This window comes from Protomyctophum parallelum (genome assembly GCF_964188405.1).
Source record: "Protomyctophum parallelum genome assembly, chromosome: 18".
NCBI lineage: Eukaryota > Metazoa > Chordata > Actinopteri > Myctophiformes > Myctophidae > Protomyctophum > Protomyctophum parallelum.
The window spans coordinates 28765287-28789272 of NC_139716.1; the positions used below are offsets into that span (position 1 = coordinate 28765287).

Consider the following 23986-nt stretch of genomic DNA (forward strand, 5'->3'; position numbering starts at 1 on the left):
TGTATGGCATGGGACACACTTAATTAGCAGCTTTTTTTAATTTTAACACATGCCTGAGCCACCACCACAAACCATTAGCTCCAATTCATTACATAATGCTCTTTTCCCGCGGGCCTGAAGCCGTTTGTTGTTGTTGTTTTGTTTGGGGTGACATTTGGACCTCACCACCTGCCTCGTAGCTGATTGTATGGTCCTGTGCTCCTGTCAAAGGGCGAGGAGGTGGAGAGGCGCGTGGGACGGTGAAATCAGTGGAATGCGTTGCACCTGCGCCACTCCACGCGTCTATATAGCTTCTGATGAGCCCACATATAGCAGCAGGGGCAAAGCTTTCCTCGTGCTCGGTGGAGCGAGTGAAAAAGAGTGATTCGGAATTAAAATAATAATAATGACTTTCTACTTTGAATTTTCCATTTGAAAATCGTATAAAACCAAACTATAGGCCACCACATAAATTCCCTCTAACTATACTTCAGTTAACTGGCTCTTTAGCCTTGATACAATCGTCTTGTGATCCAATGTTGTATATTTTCTCCGTTGCTCTCCAGTTTTTAGCAGTCTCTTATAATGCAGGGTGTCCTCACCTGAAAATAAATGATACAACACCAATAACTGGTGTGGCTCTAAACTTGGACTGCTTTCTCTGTCTTAAGTGTCTGCTCCAAATCTCTTCCAAAAATAGCTGAGCTTTACTTTTAGATCAGCTACGTGTTGGCTAACATCCCCCCATCATTATGCTGGGGTGCAAGTGCAGGTTTTAACTTCTTTGTTTTTTACACCTGTAACTTGACCGACTTGTTGAAATGGCCTTAACTTCTGTGCACCTAAAATAAACCGTAACCTCGTTGCAAATAAATGGCCCATTATTAGCCTATATAATAGGCATTCTGTTCTGTGTCATTCATGTCGCCTTTTGAAACAGCATGTGCTTCCTTCCGGGGTGTTTTTTCTTTTTTTTTTAATGAAAAACGGATGGCGTTTGATCCTGTGTGTCACAGTCAGTGTCATCACTTTCTTTGGCCACATTTTGATGCAGATGAGGATCATGAGGTGCGTTAGTTTTAAGTTTTTTTTTAAGTATTTTGTGTCAAGCTGTTATTAAAGTGTTAACCTTGTGGTTGGGTGACGGGTGTACTGTGGGCTATACCTGATCGGGCGCCTCATACTACACTATAGCAATATGCGTGCATTGCGTGGAGTGGAGGTTGTGTGTCTGTGTGTGTGTGACTGTGTGTGGACTGTAGTGTGGAGCCCTCTCTCTCTCTCTCTCTCTCTCTCTCTCTCTCTCTCGTGCTGATAGTTGCCCCGCGTGTCAGCGGCGTTCTAAAATGGTGCTCGTGAGATTATAATTACATTTTCAACCTCCATCACTCTCCCTCCCACTCTCCTCTCTCCCCCTATTCACTCACTACTAGTGCACAATAAATGGATCTTTGGAGGAAAAAAAATGCAAGGAGAGAGTGTAGGGTGTGTGTGTGTGAGAGAGAGAGAGCGAGAGAGAGAGAGAGAGGGGAGAGGAGGGGAGGAGGAGAAGAGAGGGAGGGAGGGAGGGGGGAATGGAGTATGCTTGTATACAACCCTGATTTCCATTTTTTTCCCCAACTCGTAATGTATTTAATTCAAGTGAAACGTAATCATGACGTGTCGTGCCATTAATCTCCTCGCCGCCTCTCCCGTAAGTACACTGGAGTCTTATACTTTCATCATCATATAGCCTATTATATCTAATCCATCTTAAACAAACTATAACATTGTACATATTCTATACCAATGACCAGCTTTTGGCATTTTGTGCACTTTATCCCATATGGGGTGGCATGATGAAACTGATGCGGCGCGTGGCTATCCGGTAAAAAAAAAAGAAAGAAAGAAGAAAAGATTATTTTTTTTTAAGAACATTTCCCAAAAAATCTTATTTATCGCCGTTGTTGATGATGTTGTTGTTGTTGTTGCCCTTTTCGCCGAACAACAACAAAATAATCATGTCGACGACTTTTCTGGATCCGGATATTATTAATATAACTGTTATTATTGTAGTTATGTGACCTTTATGGACGGTGTTTGTTTGCTGTGTGCATTGTTTCCACCTTGCAGTTGATGTGTGTATGTGTGTGTGACTGTGTGTCACAGTGTGTGTGTGTGTGTGTGTGTGTGTGTGTGTGTGTGTGTGTGTGTGTGTGTGACTGGCACTGCGTTTGAGAGATTGCATGTATGGTATGTATTGTATATAGCCGCGCGCACTGTCTGGGGGACTTTAACGCATGTGTCATGTATGTACTATAGCCGGTGCATGTATGTATGTAGAGACTGTATGTGCGCGCGTGGCCGACCGTCTAGCATGCGTGATGCATCCTATAGATAGCACGGACGGCACTACACAGTGGTGACATGACACAAACACAACGCCGAAATGCGTGATGATACCGTGTAATATATATGTTTTAGTTTTTTAACTGAATTAAGTAACGTTTACTTATAGCTTGGTGTACCTACACGTACTTTTTTGGAATGAGTCCGAATGACTGAAGTGCACGGAAAGTGCACTCCGGAGCGACTAAGTGGTGAAATGTAGTAGTAGCCCTCTATATGTGCTTTAATATCAGGGAAACTTTTTTAGAAAACTAAAGTTTTACTTTGGTCAAGAAAGTGAAAGGAAGCTCCGGAGTCATTGCGAGCCGTGCCGAGCATTCGTTTCAGAAACGCGTTGCCCTTTCATGTCAAATGTGTCACAGGCGATCTCAGAGTGTCCGACATGATGAAATGTTTGACATTATGACAAAAAAAAAGTGAATTCCTTTTTTTTGGGGACACGATCGACTTTCTTCTCGTGCGCAACGACGACCGAACCGAACTCGATTCCTTTCTGATATCTCGATCTTGACATTGACCATCCAGACCATAAAGTATAGACGTGTAGTGTGGCACGTTATAGAAGCGAGCTGTGTGGGTTTAGAGATCAGTGTAATGTTGTCTAGGTTAATAGTATAGATGCGATTAGCCCTGGGTAATTCTTTTGTTGGAGGCGCATTATTAGGCTCCACGTCCGAGCGGCATTGTTTTCCATTTCCATCTCTTGTCATGATCGATGCATTACTGTCTTGGACGCACGAACGCATCAAAGCTGTGTTTTTATATAAACTAGTAGAATGTCTTATAGTTGCTATACTATCTACTCGGCTACTGTTCCGACCCGTTTAGGCTACTTGTCCTAACATCACCTCCGCTGTGGCTATACACTACAAACCTCCGTGTTCAGGCTACAGTGATTTCGCCAGAAAGTAGCAAGTGTGGCTGCATGCAACGTTTGTAATCGTATATCTTGTTACACTAATAGTATACAGCCAGGCTATACACTGTTACGGGGATTGATATTTAGAGACACTGTTTGTTACACCGCTCCATATAAGTTGCCGGCTTTCTGTCTGTCTTTTTTTCTTTCATTTTTTTGGGTCACGGTTTTAAAACTAACATTCTGCGTCCACTGTGTCGCTTTTTTGGGTGATGTCGGGGCAGATTGGCAGCGAATTCAAGATGAAATCCATGATGGCACTTTTTCGTCCTCTCTCGTCTCTCCCTCGCTCCGTCTTTTCCCCTCCCTTAATCTTTTGTATAGAAAATTTAGGAACAAAATGGAGCAGGAGGGAGAGAGAGCGATAGATAGGCTACATGACACACTCTGACACGCCACCCGACTTCTCCCCCGCTTAGCAGCCAAAAAAAACTACCCCCAAATCTATATGATTTTCTAATCGCATTTTTTTTGTGACTAAATGATTTTTTCTTTGCCACCGACACCATCTGCGATCGTGGGGTCTGATCTAAAAAAAAAATGTTACAGCGAGTGTTTATTATTAGTGTGCGCGCCCAGCGCATTGTTTGTTGATCGTTATTTATTTCATTAATGTGCATGAGAGTGCTCTAATTGAGATGGCCGCGAGAGGAAAAAAGAGGGGAAAAGAGCGACTGAAAATGGTTGCACGTTATTGACGCACATCATCATCCTACTGAACCGGGGCGAGGAGAGAGAGAGAGAGAGAGAGGAAATTCCTCCCGAGATAACACACACGCAGACGTGTCATCTGGTTGACCAAAAAAGACACTCCCGTACGTAGGGATCATATGAAGTGCCCTGTATTTATGTCCAACCCCAAAAAATGTTACACTTTTGACATGACATGCAAATGCATGCATACTATAGTCTTGTCTAGTGGGAACATTCAAATATAGGTTGTCATTTCCAGCCATGTGCAGTTAACTAATGCAACCTTTTTCTTCTTATCCAGGCTATGATGTATTGCATAATTTAAATTAATAGCTTGTTATAGTTTTTCCACGAAATATCATATACTTTAGATCAATGGTTCTCAAACTATTTCATTTCAAGGACCGGTTCATATAACTCCAAGAGTGTACATATATGGAACCAAATGGACCCATAAGGGTCGCTCTTTTTTTCCAGTCGCTATAGTTTTTACAGTATGGCTGCACTCTTAATATGAGTGAGTGACTGCCCCCCCATGTGTTTGAAAAGTGTCCACCCCTCAGTCATCCCCCACAGGTACAGTTATTTTATCCATACATACATAAACTGTTTTCGTGAACTTTAAGAGTGCTCATGAATATACAGTACACATCAGCTGGGCCACTAATGAGGACAAAACCTTATCTTGTCATTAAAAGAGGGGCTATACCCTCATTCAAGCCTCTCATGTCCCCGGCCGGCGCTATATACAGTATATATATAGGTCTACTGTGTGTTGTGTTCCCATAGTATCCTCCATCCACCTCTGCTGCTCCCCATGTCCAGCTCCTCTCAAATTGTATTCAAAGGGTAAAAGCAGGGACATTTGTCCCAATTGTCCAGCTCCTCTTTTAACAACTTTTGTACATGCTGTACTGCTCTTGAGGGGCGATACATACATACATACTGTACGCACCCAGGTGGCTCTTCAGGCAGAGAGAGAGAGAGAGAGAAAGAAAGAGGGAGAGAGAAGGAGAGGAACGCAGCACCAATCAAGGCTCCTGATTGATATAATTGGGTCATTAGTGCGCTGTGGGAGAGGCACCTGCTTGCCCTCGGTTAGGGAGAATCTACTGCATTGTGACATTTTGAGACTGTTGAGAGAGTTCCACTGGTTGCCCGGGATTAGTAGTGTATTTAGAGCATTAGGCCTGCTACTTAAATAGTAGGCTACGCCACTTGTGTGCCAGTTGAGTTTGTCGAGGTTATTTAGATTTAAAAGCACGCCGTCGGCCAGCCAGCCAGGGAACCGGCTGACCTTTCAAAAAAAGTTGCACAGACATAAGGACATGTGCTTCTACTACATGTTCAGATAATGCAGCAATTGCGCCACCTAACTACTGGTGAACTCTTTTAGACTGATGTCAAAAGCCACAATGTTTCATTTATGGTGAAAAGGTACACACGCGTAGTAGACACTAGACAAGTCACGTTCTCTCCCTGTGAGCAGGTCAAAGGGTAACGGGACATATGTCCTATGTTAATCGCTTAAGCCCCCAAGTTCACCAGTTTGGAACCCTGTGGGGTTTTCTGATCATATTTGATCAAAAGAGCAGAAAGAACTGCCGATCGACAAACTCAACAATGTGTCAGCGAGTTAATCGGCGAGTTGAGCTTGTAGATCGGCTATTTTTACTATAAAAAAAAAGGTTGAGTACGAGAGGCGAGGCATGTCTTAAGGAGGTCACAGCAGCACACTAAAAGGCCCACTGTGGTTTGACGCACTAGGTCAAGCACATGATGACAGATCAACTGTGCTTCTCTGTATATCATCGTATGCTGCACGTTATAGGTTTCCTCCAGACACGTGAGGTGGCATTTATTAGTGTGAAGGTTGAAGAGAAGGGATGCGGTCTGTCTGTCTGTCTGTCTGTCTGTCTGTCTGTCTCCAAGGTTGCTGGTTTGAATCTGTAGGCGGGAGTCTGTCTGGGATGTTGCAGTTTGGACTCCGTTTGGATATCCGGTTCAAATTCACATGTTGTGATGCTGGCTGGTATCTGCATTTGTTACTCAGGGGAGGGCACTCTTGTTAAGTGCCCTTGAGCCAGGTGGTTACTTACATTAAGTGCCCTTGATCCAGGTGGTTACTTTACATTAAACCCAGAAAATTATCTGTGTCATTTTTAGCATACAAATACAGCAATATGAGGGTTTTCAGAAATCTTTCCGGATTTCAGAAGGCATTTGTAGAATCAGCCTCAGTTCTTAACCTTATATACTTTAATTGACGAGGTAAAGTATATGTCCACTCCCTTTTTTTCTCCCTCTCCACCAAATCTCTTCGGCCATAATTTGCCCATCTACAAACTTGTGTGAGCTTGTTTGTGCTATTTTCACCTTAATATTTGCCCCCAGGCCAGAATAGGGACTTTAGGGTTCATGTGGTTAAGTCCCACCTTACTGTACTTAGTACAGCTGCCCTAGGGCCGATAATAGAAGACTGTATAGTAGTACACCTGTGCGTGGCCAGGGAACAACCTGCCATTCAATCAGGCTTGATTGGATTGATTTGCTGTCGGTGCCTCTCCATGAGCCTTTTGACAGTACTGGTTATTAGCCCTTTTTAGGTCCACTGAAGACCCTGAATAAATATGAAGTGGGGCATTACTGGGAAAGATGACACATTTAGTGACACTTTAGTGATACCTACCTAAGTAAATACAAGTTTATATATAAATATATATGAGAGAGAGAGAGACTTTTCTTTCCTTGGCTACTTTATTTTTCTTGGGGAATGTTATGTACTGCTAATAAACTCACATTGGTTCTGGCCAGCACTCATTAAGCCTCAATTAAGTATCACTAATTAGCCCCAAATTGTCACAAAAGATGATTTAGTTGACTGATGGACAGACGTCACTCAAAAACTGGTATGGGTTTATGAACAGGAAATATGACAGAACGTAAGCAAAGTAGTGTGAAGTGCTTTTAGTGAGTATTCTCCATTTTTGCCTTAATGTGCAAAAAGCTTTGTGAAGCACTTAGGGGGGGGGGGGGGGGGGGGGAGACAGCAGAGCTTTGCATAATGATTGAGCCATCTTCACAAAAAACACCAAAGCAAGGCGTTCTTTGATAGCTGCCAGTCTGTGTGAAGTAATATCAAACGTAAGACCAAAAGTTTCTCGACACTTTTCGCTCAGTGATTTTGACACCTGAGAGAGTGTGACACAGAGAGAAAGAAAGAGAGAGAGAGAGAGAGAGAGGCTCTCATTTCTGTGGAGAAGAAACGTCACCATATCTCCGAGAAGCTGTGACGTTTTTCCCCAGAGCTGGGGATGCGCTCCTTCTTCAGACGTGCAGGTGTCGTTGCGTCGTTCCCTGTTTGCTGCTCTTAACTGATTAACTGACTGCTGCTGCGATCCACGCATGCTGTTCGTCCAGCCTGCATTCCAATCCAGAGGGGGGATTTCTTTTTTAGTCAGAGCGGATGAGACGGCGGTAGAAGGATGCGCAGATGGTTGGCGTAGTATAGCGGAGAACGAGGAGGTAGAAGGAGAAGGACTACAAGGAGAAGTAGTAGGAGTAGTAGTAGTAGTAGCAGTAGACTAAAGAGGCAAAGAGTGATGAAGAAATGGGCCGCGACAAGGCAGTGCTGTGACTGTCAGCTAACTTTGTTGCCTGCAGGTCGCTATAGAACTATAAACCCACATTTCACCCATCCGGTATAGATCTATTTTAAATCGACAAAGACTTCCCCAATTCAAGCCCTGTTCATCTCACAAAGTCTCAAGAAAGTCTCAGACTCACTCCACCACCAAAGAAAATATTGGATATTTGGGTTGGGAACTATATTTTCCACACCGAGGGATCAAGTTCAAAATCAATTTTTGACACTCGGAGTCACTCCAGATTTCTTTTCTGGGAGGAAAGAGTAGATGTTCAGGCCAAAGGGACTATTGCTCATTCAAATTACCTCGACGTCTGGGCTCGGTACAAGGTTGAGGAGAAGGTCACGGCTGTCTCTAAATCTAGGTCGGGGGTTACATTTAAAATGGTTATAATGGTGTGAAATGTTGTGAGCTTAAATTAGACCTGCTATTTTGACCGTCTCTCTCGCGCTCTCCGAAATCTAGAGTTTTAGATTATGTACGGTGGAGGCAGAATCGCAGCGTTGAGCCGAGCGTAGCCAGTGGGGGGGGAGTGGGATATGCCAGATAAAGTGGGAACCAGAGGGGTTCAGGGAAAGGTGAAGTAAAGGAAATGAATCCCGTCTGTGGGGAAGTTTTGCCGCGTGACCACGCGATAAAAACCACAGGGCCTCCTCCACTTCTACTGTACCACACACAGAGCCCACTCCGACCCCCCCTATCCTCCTACTCTCACTCTCTCTCTCTCTCTCTCTCTCTCTCTCTCTACTGCTACTGTACCAGTGTCTCTCTCTCTCTCTCTCTCTCTCTCTCTCTCTCTCATAAGATCAAATGCAAATACACATTTTAAGATTGGTCACAATTCTTTTTCATTGGATCTCTCGTCACAAAAAGCACCCCCCCCCCCCGCTCCCACACACACACACACACACACACACACACACACACACACACACACACACACACACACACACACACACATAGTCTCTCTCACACACACACACACACACACACACACACACACACACACACACACACACGAGAGCTCGTTCATGTTGGCATTCTAGCAAACCTTAAAATTGTTAAGAGGTCCGTCACGCGAGTCGCCTCGCAAGTTGTGACACATGTACACACACACGGCACACACACTTCTCAAAGCACCCAAAATTACACACACTATACCCCAAGGCCCAGGCCCTACACGGGCCTATTTTTAGATATCTCTCTCTCTCACTCTCTCTCTCTCTCTCTCTCACACACACACGCACACACGCACGCACACACACCTCTTCAAAGCACCCAGCGGCAATGAGAACACACTCAGAATATATGCATATGCATATATATATTATATTGTATACCGCACTGTGTATAGGATGAAGTAGCCTTTAATCTTTGGCAAAGCAATCCTTTGGCTATGCCCACACAGACGGTGTGGAAAAACAAGAAATTATTGTATGTTAACGCCCTTGCATTAATAAGGATGATGTGGCATGTACAAACCTGTGCTATAACTCTTTGCTCTCACAATAAACTCTTATTCTTGTGAACTGTTTTTTTTTTCACACCCAAGGAGATCAACGTACCTCCCCCAAGAAAAACAACAAGTAAACTTGTCAGAACATAATATTCCCTTTCCCATATACAGTACTAGTGTATACTCCCACAGCAGCTATTTATGTACATGTCATGTTAAGAGTCAGCGGCCCTTATACAACTTCTGACAAGAGTTCAACACTATCACGCCTACTTAGTACTTACTGTACTGTACAGTATGAACTTGATACTATGCGATCCCGAGGAGCTTTATATATTCCAAAAGGAGGCAGAAAAAAGTATACTATTTTAAAGTTAAACTAATTGAATAAAAGTAGTGGGCATTTCGAAGAATGCTGTGTTCTCTTGTTTTCCCCCTTCTCTCTGTAGTAAACCTAACCACGATACCCCCCCCCCCCCCCCAACACAGGAATACCAACAAACTGGCCTCAAAACACAGTCGCCCCAGACGTACATCTGGCGGAACTGCTCAGGCTGTTATTCGTAAACGTAACTTAATGGGCCTGAGGTAAAAAAAAAAAAAAGTCTCCTGAAAGAATATATATATTCAAAGATTTGCGCCGCGTTTTTCACGATTTTGCAAAAATAGCAGACCTACAAGCTCGCGAGTGGCGCGCTATGAGCTTGTAGGTCTGGTATTTTTCAATAGCTAAAGTATAACATAATGCTTAGTTAAAACACCAAAAGGGGTTCCCACCCAAAGTAAACTATGCTTAAACGGTTAAACCTAACCTTATTCCTAACCTTAAAGGGATAGTTCACAATTTTTTTAACTATCCTATTTGAAAATTTTTGTTGTATGAAATACTTTGTTGTATGAAATACTATAAAATACTACTAATTAATTGATTGCCCAAGTCCCGTGGTGGGAGTTCTACTCTGGTTTAGGTGAATATTAAGTCGTTCCGGTCATTTTGTGGGGGGCACTGGGGCTGCGCATTAAAAGTAAATTAATTCACATTCATTTGTATTGTTGACCTATTTTCGTTCAACTTTGACCCCTCTATATGGAGATATGGACACAAAAACAGTGTTCCGTGTGATAGAGGGGTCAGAAATGAACGAAAGTTGCACTATATGGTAGAAATACAAATGACGCTAGTTTTGTGAATTAATTTACTTAATATTTCACAAAAAACGGAACAGAACTCCCACCACGGGACTCGGGCAATCAATGAATACAGTTGCAACCACTATATTAATGGCAAGTATTTCATACAGTTGTCCCTTTAAACTCAGTAAAACGGTGCCAAAAGCTAACCCTATTCCTAAACTTAACCCCAGTAAAACTATGCCTAACCCTAAACTTATTTCGAACCTTATTCTCAGTAAAAACAGATACAAGAAGAGCCATCCCACTGAGTGGTCGCCGTGAGCCGGTTTGTGGGGGAAAAAAAACGAGGGCGAGTGTGTTTTGACTTTTAAGAGACCCTGATGTCACAGTAAATGCGACCTGCTGTCGCAGTTAAGCCCATATATGGAGAACCCTGATTTCATCAATATTGGCCAGCAACTCTACATCTGACCTCAAACCCTTAGACCTCCATAATATGGATATATGTCAGAACATGTTCTGACATTCCATATGTTGATCCTTCCCCATCCATCCTTCCTCTTCGACGTCTCCCTTTTGACTTCAAACTCTAGAGTGTCTTCTATGTGAAAGAGCATGCCACTGATTGAGAACATCATTTACACCTGTGCTGATTAGCAAGATCCCCTGCAGCTGTTTGTAGCCTCTGTGTGCTGTGTGTGTTCAGTTCTGCTTTGAGAGTCACCAAGTAAAGACCATGTGTTTGAATGCTCTCCAAGTGTGGTTATTTCCATGACAGTATGAGTCCCAGAATATTACAGGTCGACTGCCCCAAAGTTATTAGTGCAGCCCGCGCCCGGCAGCCGGCGAAAAAGGGCGAGGTTGCTTCTCGCCCTTAGGTGTCTATACTGTATAGTGGAGAAAGACAGGAAACATGGAGGTAGAGAAAGGGGAGTAAACATGCAAAAAACGGTCGGCAAGGAATCAAACCTGGGATTGGCTGTCGGGCATTAGAGACCGTGCGGTATAGACCGATTCACAGAGGGGTGCCCTGGGCGCGGTCATTACTGAGGTGTAATACATGGAGCAGGTGCTCTGTAGACCAGGTGTAGCTAATCAGTGCTGCTGCACTTAATGGTACACCTCAGTAATGGTCGCACCCAGGAAACCCTCTGTGAATCGGTCGATCTATACGCCGCCCAACCACTTGACTATATCAGGTCACCCCAAACACCAGGTACTTCGACTCATCTGACATCGCGGAACAAAACCAAACCCAATTAATTTGAGAGTAATACGTAAATGATACCGGCTCAATTTGCCCTTAAGTTGCTGGGTAAGTTTACACTGCAATTACAGCGATGGCAACGAACAACAACGAGTACATTTGTAATTACTTTGTTGATTGCTTACACCCACATGACTTTCACACTGCAAACCTCCGCGAACACCGGTGAAAGACAGAAATCCAGTAGAAGTTGAAGCGGTGTAGTAGTGTAGGCAGGAGTAGTAGAAACAGTATTTGTAGTAATCCATTTTGACCTGAGATCAGATTCTAAAAATGTCTTCTACATCCTGACAGCTATGTTTCTGTGTCAGTCGTTCTTCGATTTTTCAAAAATAGCAGACCCACAAGCTCGTAGCGCGTCACTCGGTGGCGCGCTACGAGTGCTACGAGCAGTAGATCTGCTATTTTTCAATAGCTAAAGCATAGCATAATGCTAACACCAAAAGGGGTTCCCGCCCCAAAAGGGGTTAATGCCAGCTTCACCCATCTCATGGGAGGGTGCATACGTTGTTTAGACACGCTAACAGTCCGACAGCCAACAACTAACTAACCCGTGGACGTGTTAAAACTCACCCCGTGGCTCCCGACATGCGTGGCAGGTTACATCTAACACGTGGCAGGTTAAAACGAACCTGTGGCTTCCTGTGAGGTTAGGTTATAGACCGATTCCGTAGCGGGTCTCATGGTCGCAGCCTACGTATTTCCTGTAGGCGGACTCGACGTAGCTGCGGGGGTAAAACCCTCACCAGGCGCATCTCTTCCACTACAGTGAACGGCAGAGTGACTGATGTTAGTTTGCCTCAAACTTTACTCTTTTACCTGCTTTTTTACTAACACTAACATTACAAAGATGCCCAGAACATCGAGATGAACCTGTGTAGTTTATGGCTGCTCCAACAGTAGTGGCAACATACAAAATAAATAAATACGGAATGTCAAAATATCCACCGTGGTGTCTGAGACCAGAGCCATTGAGTAATGGTTGAGACAAAGCAGTGAAAGGTCCTGAAAGATACATAATTTCAGTCTTACCCAATACCCAATCTTTCTGTTTTATGAACACAAGGCTGCTGTATTTTATACCTCATACTAAGCATTTAAAGTATGAGGTATAAAGTACAGCAGCCTTGTGTTAATAAAACAGAAATATTTGGTATTGGGTAAGACTGGCGTTATGTATCTTTCACTGCTTCGTCTCAACCATTACTCAATGGCTCTAGTCCCCGCCACCGCGGTGGATATTAGACATTCCGTTTTTATTAATTTTTTATGTTGCCACTACTGTTGGAGCAGCCATAAACTACACAGGTTCATCTCGATGTTCTGGGCATCTTTGTAATGTTAGTGTTAGTAAAAAAGCAGGTAAAAGATTAAAGTTTGAGGCAAACTAACATCAGTCACTCTGCCGTTCACTGTAGTGGAAGAGATGCGCCTGGTGAGGGTTTTACCCGCGCAGCTACGTCGAGTCCGCCTACAGGAAATACGTAGGCTGCGACCATGAGACCCGCTACGGAATCGGTCTATAGGGTTGGGTTTTGGGTAGGCTGTCAGACTCATGACTGTAGGACCAAACACATGCACCCATCTGATGGCTGCTCAGATGGTGCTGCTCATATGGACACCTCGACGACACATAGCCGGGTTCTGGAATCGTACTTGGGATCTTCTGTTTCCCAGGCAGCATAACATAGTATAGTAGTGGTCTTTCATTTCAGTGGGGGGGTTCCCAGCTGATAGTATAGTGTAAATGTAAGGACCTCAAAACGAAAGAAAGAAATGAAGGAAAAAGACCATTACGGCACCATTACGGCATGTTTTGGTCAAACATTGGCCAGTAGTAGTAATATATGAACGATTCGAGGCAAACAATCTGAAAATAGTACCCAATCTAATTTGGCTATTTTCCAGAATATTTATATGAGGAACCGAAAATAGTAATGCCTCAACTCCTTCATTCCAAGTGCTAAGGGTGGGGAGGTCCCCCAGTTCAAATAGGATTTTGGGGGGGGGGGGGGGGGGGGGGTGTCATGGCCTGAAGCCACTGCTATAAGGGGCATTATTTCATCATCATCCTTCGACTGTCGTCGAGATCCTAGATGTAGTGTCCTAGTGTCCTGTCAGCCATTGCTTGGAATGTCAGTCCTGTATGTGTCCCTGGAAATTGTGTCAGGATATGTACAGTACGAGGCCTGGTTCCTCCGGACGACTGTAGCACGATATCTGATATTACTTGGATACTTGGAGCGGTATATAGCAGTGACCAGCAAAGACCACTCTATATGACATGCTACGGTTGCCACCGAGTGGCGCGCTACGAGCTTGTAGGTCTGCTATTTTGTTTAATCGAAGAACTACTGACATAGAAAACATAGCTTTTTCAGAAAACTGTCATTTTCAAACAGACATTTTTAGAATCTGATCTCAGGTCAAAATGGGTTTTAACACACATGAGGAGTCTTGTCTACAGTATGTGCCATCAAGCCGGCCTTGTAATTCCTTCTTCATATAGTCCATGTCTCAGCAGTCAGCACCATATAATAGGATGCTTTCAACACAGGCCCTGAAGACACAGAGACCTTGGTGGAGGTTGACACGCCGGACTTTGCCAGACTCTGAGGAGTTTGTTGCAGGCGTTCCAGGCAATAAAGTTCCTTTCCGACTGTCAGCCACATATATGAACGCAGATATTTAAAGTCCTCGACTTCCTTAACGTGTGGTCCAACCATTGATGTAATACTTGGGATGGGTATAGGGTCCTCATTCATAAGCATTATTCATACTTCTAGTAGTTGCAGTAACAGTTGGTAGTAGTATAGTAGCAGGCATGGTTACAGTACGTCTCTGTTCTCACTGTAGCGACGTGTGCTGAAAAACTATTTGTACTGCAGGTGGTTTTATTATCTATTCTATATCTCCTGCTCTAACCTTCTGTTCCCAAACCTCCCTCTATTCTCATCCTCCCCTCCGCACGCACGCACGCACGCACACACACACACACACACACACACACACACACACACACACACACACACACACACACACACACACACGCACACACATTTGTTACACCTCATCTCCTGTCTCTATATATCTCCAAATTCTGCACGAATTCTGCATGCAGCTTTATTGGCATGACAGGGGCTGGAGGCTGGCGAAGGCCTCTTGTCGCGGCAGAACAATATGGACGGTGATATTCATATGATAATCCCATCAGATCTAACACACTCACTCACTCACACACACACACTGCCGATATATCTACAGTGTAGTACAGACAACATGCTCTCTCTCTCTCTCCCCTTTCTCTCTCTCTGTACACGTGTGTGTGTGTGTGTGTGTGTGCGCGTGCGTGTTTGTGTTGGCTTTTATTATTAGAAAATTGCAAATCATTTGTGATTCTGATGCTCACTCCCTCTCTCTCTCTCTCTCTCTCTCTCTCTCTCATATCCTCGTGGGCCGTGCCCTACCCTGCCACCCCATCTATACCCTGTCTCCTTCTCCTCACCCGTCTTCCTGCTCCTTCAGTCTGTCTGTCTGTCTGTCTGTCTGTCTGTCTGTCTGTCTGTCTGTCTGTCTGTCTGTCTGTCTGTCTGTCTGTCTGTCTGTCTGTCTGTCTGCCTGTGCTTCTCTCTGTATCCGTGTTGGCAATCGCGTTAAATCGCGTCTTCATTCATATGGGTTTCTGACATTCTTTTTTGACTTTTCCTTTTTTGTGCCCAGTCTGTAACCACCCTCATCTCTCTCTCTCCGTCCCTCTCTCTCTCTCTCTCTCTCTCTCTCTCTCTCTCTCTCTCTCTCTCTCTCTCTCTCTCCGTCCCCCCCCTCTCTATCTCTCTCTCTCTGTCTGCCTCCTTTCTCTCTTTTCGCTCTTCGCCATGTTGGCAGGGCCCAGTATACCAGCTGATATCAGCATTCCCTGGCCCTCTGCCAACTGGCAACACTGCAGGAGAGAGAGAGAGAGAGAGAGAGAGAGAGAATGAAAGAAAATTAGTGAATAATAGGCGAGAGAATGAGAGGGGGGATGGGAGGAGTACGAATCAGTGAGAGAGAGAGAGAGAGAGAGAGAGAGAGAGAGAAAGAAAGAAAGAAAGACAGAAAGAGGGAAAAGAGGTTGGAAGGAAGGCGAGAGAAGAAAGAACAATAATGGTGGATTAAACAGGGACGGCATGCAGTGTGTGTGTGTGTGTGCGCGTGCGTGTGTGTGTGTGTGTGTGTGTGTGTGTGTGTGTGTGTGTGATTGATATGGTGTGATATCCTTGTGAGTCATAGCTGAGCTAAAATGTCAACTTGCTACATGAGAATCTCTTTGTCATCCAGGCTTGCTGACACAGGCGTGCGCACACACACACACACGCACACACACACACACACACACACACACACGCACACGCACACGCACACACACGCATGCGGTTTGTATAAACGCGGACATACAGTCACAAATATGGGCGACACACCTGCATGCACAGATGTTCCATTGTTTGTGTCGACTGTGATTGATGACCTTTTGTCGCGTCGCAGGGACCGGAGTCGCTTTCATAACTCCACAACCAAATGACTGAGGAAAACAACACAACACCGACCACGGCCCTATTACACACACCGACGAGCAAACGGTGAAAACACATACCGCGGGCCCTGCCTATATACCGTCCAACTCATATGGCCGTGTGTCCTCGTTTGTGGTGGTATATACGCACGAAAAAGGGAAAAACAAACATGTACAGTACGTAGCTCTCAGGGTATGTGCGAGTGTGTGCGTCGTGCGGTTGTTTTTGTTGTGATTGCATATAGGTGTAGGTTCACACGACATTTACAGTTGAGGAATTTGGCTGATGTGCAGCTTTGACACACAATGACAGAGTAAACGTCCACATTCTCTAAGTCACGCAGGCCACAAAGGGGTGACAAATTGTCCCTATGTGTGCTAGTGGATGCGTGTGTGTGTGTGTGTGTGTGTGTGTGTGTGTGTGTGTGTGTGTGTGTGTGTGTGTGTGTTGTCCATAATTTAAGCGAAAAGTTGTGCTACTGTGTGAGTTAACAGGAAGGGTGTGTGGGGAAGTCAAAACATCTCGCGCCCATCCTGTTTGGGACAGTCTGTGTCCTGTGGTGCCCTTAGCTAGCATGTGCACGCGCTGTCCCGCACATACTGTACGCGCGCTCGCACACACACACACACACACACACACACACACACACACACACACACACACACAGTCACACACACAAACACACGCCCTTACGCACTCCTATTTAATTGTCCATATGTACTCGCAGTATGCCGGAGCACATTTTCAAACACATGCGGGAACAGGTGCGCACCTGTTATACATCGAAGGGCTCACACCTATGCATGCCGAGAAGCAAAACAACCATCATATAACCTTTCAATTTGTACTACAGTATACTGATTTGCATGCACATTAACCAGGAGAATAACAGCTGAATGTGTGTATTCAATCGCCCCCATTTGCGTTCATGTAATAATATACGTGATGAATTCATTTGGAAGGTGGAAAAAAAACCTGATGCTTGATGAAGGCCCGTTAACGCTGCAATCTGGAACGTATTCTTTTCAGTATATGTATGTGGTGTATGTTAATACAAGTAGTCTACTAGAGACATAAAGTGGCCGCGCGCACGTATACGGGCAGACGCGGCTGCCTCGGCTGCATCTGGCGAAACGCAGTTTTTTTTAATTCTCTGCGTCCATAATAAGGTTTGCCACTTTGATGTCTCCAGAAGACTAGATCTTTCTCCCGTGTGCCGGCACCACTACAAGGACTACAGTGTGCATAGCATATCATTCCTGTGAATAAAGTAGAGTATGTTAATACATTGACCAGCTCAGTGGCCTTGTGGTTAGAGTGTCCGCCCTGAGACTGGGAGGTCGGGGGTTCGATCCCCGGTCGGGTCATACCAAAGACTCTAAAAATGGGACCCAGTGCCTCCCTGCTTGACACTCAGCATCAAGTGTTGGATTGGGGGTAAGTCCCTGCGACATACTAGCGTCATGTCCAGGGGGTGTACTTGTACATCAAGCTGCCTCACGCTACAGAAACAGGAGATAGGCTCCTGCCCCTATGGGCCTCATGTCTCGGAAAGGCTACTTACTTACTTATGTTAATACATTACAGTACAGTAGTACTGCTCTTCCATTGAGAAACTCGGACCCTTGTGTCAGGGTGGTGGTCAGGGTGTCAGGGCATGTGTTTGGTCCCACGTACTAACAGTCCGACAGGCATTAGTCCCGACACCCTATACCCCAAACCCTAACCTCACAGGGAGGCCACGGGTGAGTCTTAACCGGCCACGCATGTGTCTTAACCAGCCACGCATGTCGGGAGCCACGGGTGAGTCTTAAACCGGCCACATACGTGTCAACCAAAGTATTCGTCCCCCTGGAAGGGCACCTATTAACCTTTTTCCTGGGCTGTGTGTGCATGTGCTCCAGTTCCTGTTGATTTCATTGGATATCATTGGTCATCTGACCAGTTTCGTTGGATTTCATTGGATCAAATCGACAGGAACTGGAGCACACACAGCCTATAGGAAAAAGGTGAATACTGGCCCGGCAAGTAGTAGGCTACTGTGACAAGCACATAAAGGACAGACATTTCTTTGTGAGACCGAGTGTCTCACTCTCACAGACAAGACTTTTGTGTCTTTCGTTGTAATAATAATAATAATAATAATAAAACTTTATTTGTATAGCACCTTTCATGACATGAAATGCAGCTCAAAGTGCTTTACAGAGCAACGGAGGAAAAAAAAGAAAAGAAAAGCAAGGCATAAACATTAAAAAACAAGAGCAGTAATGCAATACAGTGAGGACGTGAATAACAAAAAAAGATCAATTAAAAGCAAGGGTGTAGAAGTGGGTCTTGAGCTGTGCTTTAAAAATGTCCACAGAGGCATGGTTGTAGAGGTCTTGTATTTATATACTGTATAGTTTACCTGTTCTAGTTTTCTTGGTTCTATGTTGTCTTCGAGTCTTTCCCAGCTGTATCCCATGTGTAATAGTCCTGTTCCCCACAGTCAGTCCTTGTCGATTCGTGCTTGGTGTCACATCATGTTTAGTGTTAGTTAGTAAATGTTAGTAAATGTTTGTAGGCCTAGTTGTAGTGGTTTTTGTTTTCTATTTCATTTTCAGGGGGCCCTAGCTAGGCCTAGCCCCTCCAATGCATGGCTTTTCAAATTACGCCAAGTCTATGGACCTAATGTTAATTTAGAGCACTTTTTTTTTTACAAAAAGCGTTTCGTCTATGGACTTTTTATGTTTGTTTAGGGCCCTGAATGACGACGTGAGACGCTTCGTTCTATATACACAACAACACACTGCATTCATGCCTCGCAATGCATACATACTGTACTGTACAGTGGCAGAGATAATCTGCAATGGTGTGCCAGCATAGCCACACAGTGTGGGCACGCCCTCACTTCACACAAGTGTGATTCTTTTCACATGTGGATGGCCCGCCTGGCTCTAATCATGGAAACTCCTTTGTGTTTGCATCACGCTATAAAAGTGCTAAAATGTTCTCCATCGTCTTTTTTCTCCCCGATTCCTGTGCGTTCGTTTGTTTGCCCCCCCCCCCCAAGAGGACCAAAGGAGGAGACAGCCACAGAAGTGTGTCCCTCCCCAGCCACTGTACTGAAGAATGGCATAGCATCACACTCGCTGCTGGTGAGTCACGCTCCCATTACACACTTAACCACAACATCACATACTTCAGTCACCATGACATCACAGACAAACAGATCCGCCTCTGAAGGAGCCATATGCACACTCGGGTGAGTGCTTCCTATACGACATCATGTGAACTTTGACCTTTTATAACGTGAAGCGGTATAAAGCCGATCTACGCCAGTGGTTCCTATAAACGTTTTTATCCCGTGACCCAAAAGAGAAATGTACTGTCTCTCTCCGGCTGGGACCCAAGATACATTTGAGGAAGTTGTGGAATTTATTCGAATAGTTTTTATTGAATTTTTTGAAAAATCTTTTGAAATAAAATAAAGAAATAACCCATTTAGGCCCGACGTCAAAATAAAAAAACGTTCGCTCTGAAAGAATATATATTCAAAGATTTGTGCCGCATTTTTAAGATTTTTCAAAAATAACTGACCTACAAGCTCGTAGATCTGCTATTTTTCCAATAGCTAAAGTATAGCATAATGCTTAGTTAAAACACCAAAAGGGGTTCCCGCCAAGAATGGGATAATAATAATAATAAAACTGTGTAGTTTTATAATGTCATTTATATTGTATGCCGTTATAATGTTTGAAAGGCTTTATTTTTGAAAGATTTAAGGACCCCTATATCAAAAGGCCTCCTTGATTAGAAGAGGTCACTGTGACATTTGGCCTAGTTAAGGCAGGTGTGTGAGTTTAGATGATTGCACTCACTGGATAGTAATCAGCTGTGTGGGCTTGCAAACATCATTGGTGTTAGAGGCAGCACAGAGAAGGCAGAACCCCAAAAGTGGGGTTATACAATAATCACTCCGTGACCCACAATTGCATTCCGCATCACTGGTTCTAAAAAACGCTTGCGTCCGGGGGCCGTCACAGGGTGTACATTTTGGTTCCATGTGTATTGTGCACACTCTCAGAGTAAAATTAACACCATTACAGTGTATAGTTTGGGGTCCCAAAGATTTAAAAAAAAATGGTTCCAATTGTACACTCTCTCTACAGACCTGTGTGGGTCAATTTGGACCGGCGATGAGACCCCGCGGGTCAGACGCTGAGAAACTGTGATCTTAACGCGAAACACTCAAAACGTTGTGGCCTCGTACCTGCAGCCACAGAACTGGCATATACTGTACCCATAACTGCAATACAGCACAGCACTCCCTCTCGGATATTATTACTTAAATGGCATCGCATCACACACCCCTTTCTTGTGCGTCTAGTGTTACACACACGTTGCGCGCACACGCACACACGCACACACACACACACACACACACACAGAGAGAGAGAGACTTTTTTTTAAGTCGGAGAAGATTAGGTAACGTTCTTTGCTCATGACCGGCTTTTAAGTCCAGTCATGGTCAAGGTCATGTCACAGCTCAGAATGTCATGCATTTAAGCACGCTTTGGAACGTACGATGTTTGGGAAAACACTGCCTTATTTCTCTCTCTCTCTCTCTCTCTCTCTCTCTCTCTCTCTCTCTCTCTCTCACTCTCTCTCTCTCTCTCTCTCTCTCGCGTTCTCTCACCAGAGCATGGATTCTCCACCGGAGTGTGTGTTGGCTCTGTCGTGTGAGCGCTCCCCACCGCGGACCCCCACCCTGCCCTCCCTGGACCACAGCCCCCGGGGCCCCTCCTCCTCCCCCCTCCCCCCTCTCACCCGCCTCTCCCCCCTCCTGACCATCGGCCCCGGGGGCGTGGCTCCGGCCCTCCTGCACACCCCCGACCCCTCCTCCTCGTCCCCCCACAGCCCCGACTTCCCCCTGTCGCCCTTCCCCACCATCCACGATGAGGAAGACGAGGAGGAGGAGGAGGAGATGGACGACGGAGGGGTCCCTCCCTCTCCCACCCCCGCCGTGGCACTCCTCTTCCCGGGAGGAGGAGGAGGGGGTCTCCTCCTCACGGAGGTGGCGGGGCCCGGCTGCAGCCCCCCGGGCCCCGACGAGAGCTCTCCTCCCCCCCATCCTCCGCTCTCCCTGCTGGGCTTCGGCGCCCTGGAGCTGGCCCTCGCGTCCTCGGGCCCTGTAACCAACTGTAACGACGAGCTGGACCTGCAGCTGTTCCAGAGAGACGGGGGGGTCGCCGGGGCGACGGCCGCGGGAGGAGGACCCCCCCCGACCCCCTTGGCGGGCGGAGGGGGTCCCCCCGCCCTCCGGTTCCCCTGCCACGTGTGCGGGAAGCGCTTCCGCTTCCAGAGCATCCTGTCGCTGCACGCGCGCGCTCACAGCCTGGGAGACCGGGACCGCCGCACCTCCTCGGCCCTGTACCACCGGACGGGGGCGCTGCCCGGCCTGCAGCAGCAACACCTCAACAAGGCCCAGCCCGGCCGCAACAAGGACCTGAACTTGAACCCCAAGCAGCAGCAGCGTCCGCTGGCGCTGTCGCTCATCCAGCAGCATCTGAGAGAGGAGGAGGAGGAGGAGGAGGCCACCGACCAGCATCACACTTTCCTACTGGACGAGAGCAGCCCTCTGACCCCTCCCCTGACGGAGGACCCCTCCCCCGTGTCCCTGGCGTTGTCTCCCTATAATCCCACCCCGGGGGCTCCCGTGCTCTCGACGCCTGCGTTTCGCTGCCACGCCTGCAAGGGGAAGTTCCGCACCGCCTCGGAGCTGGCGCGGCACGTGCGCATCCTCCACAACCCCTACAAGTGCACGCTGTGCCCCTTCTCCGCCAGCCAGGAGGGGGCGCTGGCGTGCCACCTGCAGGAGTGCCACCCCTCGCCCGACGCCCCACGCCCGGTGGCAGTGGTGGCCGCGGCCCCCGACACCCCTGTCGCCACCCCGCGGGCGCCCACGCCCGTCCCGGTCACGCCTCAGCCAGCCACCGCGCCGCCGCCACCCGCGGCGGGCAGCGTGGCTCAGGCGACGCTGCCGGCGTTCCGCTGCGAGACGTGCGGCCAGCGCTTCACGCAGTCGTGGTTCCTCAAGGGCCACATGCGCAAGCACAAGGACTCGCTCGACCACAAGTGTCAGGTGTGCGGCCGGGGCTTCAAGGAGCCGTGGTTCCTCAAGAACCACATGAAGGTGCACCTCAACAAGCTGGGCCTGAAGGCCGGGGGCCTGGGGGGCGTCCTGGGGGGCCTGGCCGCGGGGGCCGGGGGGGGCGACCCGCACGCCAACAAGGGCAACGCCGTCAGCAACCAGTCCCTCAACGCCCTCTACTCCAGCCTCCTCCTGGCGCAGCGCGGAGGAGGAGGAGGAGGGAGAGGAGGCGGCCGAGGAAGGTCAGAGAGGGACTCTGGAGGAGGAGGCCCCAGAGGAGGGCTGGGACCGAGCAAAGCGGCGCTACTGAGCTACCTGGGGCTGCCCAGCGAGGGCGGAAATGGAGCCAGCTGTATGGAGAGACTGCAGGCCGTGGCCCAGGTGGCGGAGATGGGAAACGGCGGTGGTGGAGGAGGAGGAGGAGGAGGAGGAGGAGGAGACGTGACGTCGTCCCTGGCAGACGGCGGGGACCAGGCGGCCATGTGGCAGCTGGTGGCCCGCAGCCTGGTGGCCGCGCAGCAGGCCCAGCTCCAGCAGCAGCAGCAGAGGTTGCAGCAGCAGCAGAGGTCGCAGCAGCAGCAGCAACAGCAGCAACAACAGCATGCGCAGCACAGAGGCCATCATCATCCGCAGCAGGGCGGCCATCGGCGAGGCTCGTCGGGGGTGATCGGGGAGGCCGACCAGGTCAGGGCCTACCTCGGAGCGCTGGACCCCCGGGAGGAGGCCCAGGCCATCTCCGGAGGAGGAGGGCCGTGGGAGTGCCCCGACTGCGGGAAGCTCTTCCGCAGCCTGCAGCAGGTGGTGGTGCACGCGCGCGTGCACACCCAGAGGCACCACGGGCACAAAGGAGGAGGAGGAGGAGGAGGAGGAGGAGGAGGAGGAGGTGGAGGTGGAGGTGGCGAGGAGGAGGAGAGCAGCGCGGCGGGCGCCAGTCGCAGCGGAGCGGGAGGAGGAGGAGGAGGAGGGGGGAGGGCGTCCGGAGGAGGTGGAGGATGCGAGGGGAGGCAGGAGGCCAAGCTGCTCGGCGGAGGCGCCACGCAACAGGCGGCGGCGCGGTTTCACTCCATCATCTCAACTTTACAAGGTATAGAGTTATATAAGATGGCTTGGTTCATGATTTTGTTTATTAATGTGGAATAATATAGAGGTATATGATGTCGTTTTGATAGTGTCGATAGTGTTATACACATTATTAACCCATTTAGGCCTGACGTCGAAATAAAAAAAATAAGTCTTCTGAAAGAATATATATTCAAAGATTTGTGCCGCATTTTCACGATTTTTCAATAGCTAAAGTATAACATAATGCTTAGTTAAAACACCAAAAGGGGTTCCCGCACAGAATGGGTTAACATGGTTGCTATGTATCCGTGGGCCGATTTGGTTCCATTCTGTACACTCAGAGGTATGGGGGTCCTTGGAAATAAAAGGTTTGAGAACGACTAGTACTAGTGGACTTAGCCATGCATAGTGTTAGTATTAATTCAGTTTCATACGTAATTATTCCGAAGGAAACCTGGAGACTTTGACATTTAGTAATTGGACTATAATAAGAACTATAAAAAATAAGGATTATAACGGTGTGTAAAACTCTAAAATCACAAATTTGCGTACGGACACATTTTGTCAGTGTATGGACATATTGACATATATAACTGTGTGATTTTGTATATCTATTCTGTAATGTCCACGCCCCACCATCTGGTGATGTCGTCAATTAGTAATTAGCCATTCTCAGCACCTGAGCTCTTTAAGAGCAAGTTCTTTGTCTGTGAAAATCATATAGCACTGACGAAGGTCTTAGGACCGAAACGTTTGCT

At 47.0% G+C, this 23986-nt stretch overlaps 1 protein-coding gene across 1 annotated transcript in view; it reads left to right on the top strand.

Annotated features, from left to right (window-relative positions):
• Positions 1-1542: 1542 nt before the first annotated feature.
• znf219 (zinc finger protein 219) overlaps positions 1543-23986 on the top strand; it is a 33708-nt gene continuing 11264 nt past the window's right edge. The window contains exons 1-3 of the mRNA XM_083789504.1: positions 1543-1672; positions 19086-19170; positions 20715-23250. Coding sequence (XP_083645630.1) covers positions 20718-23250 — 2533 coding nt within the window. The 5' untranslated portion in view covers positions 1543-1672; positions 19086-19170; positions 20715-20717. The remainder of the gene's footprint in view (positions 1673-19085; positions 19171-20714; positions 23251-23986) is intronic.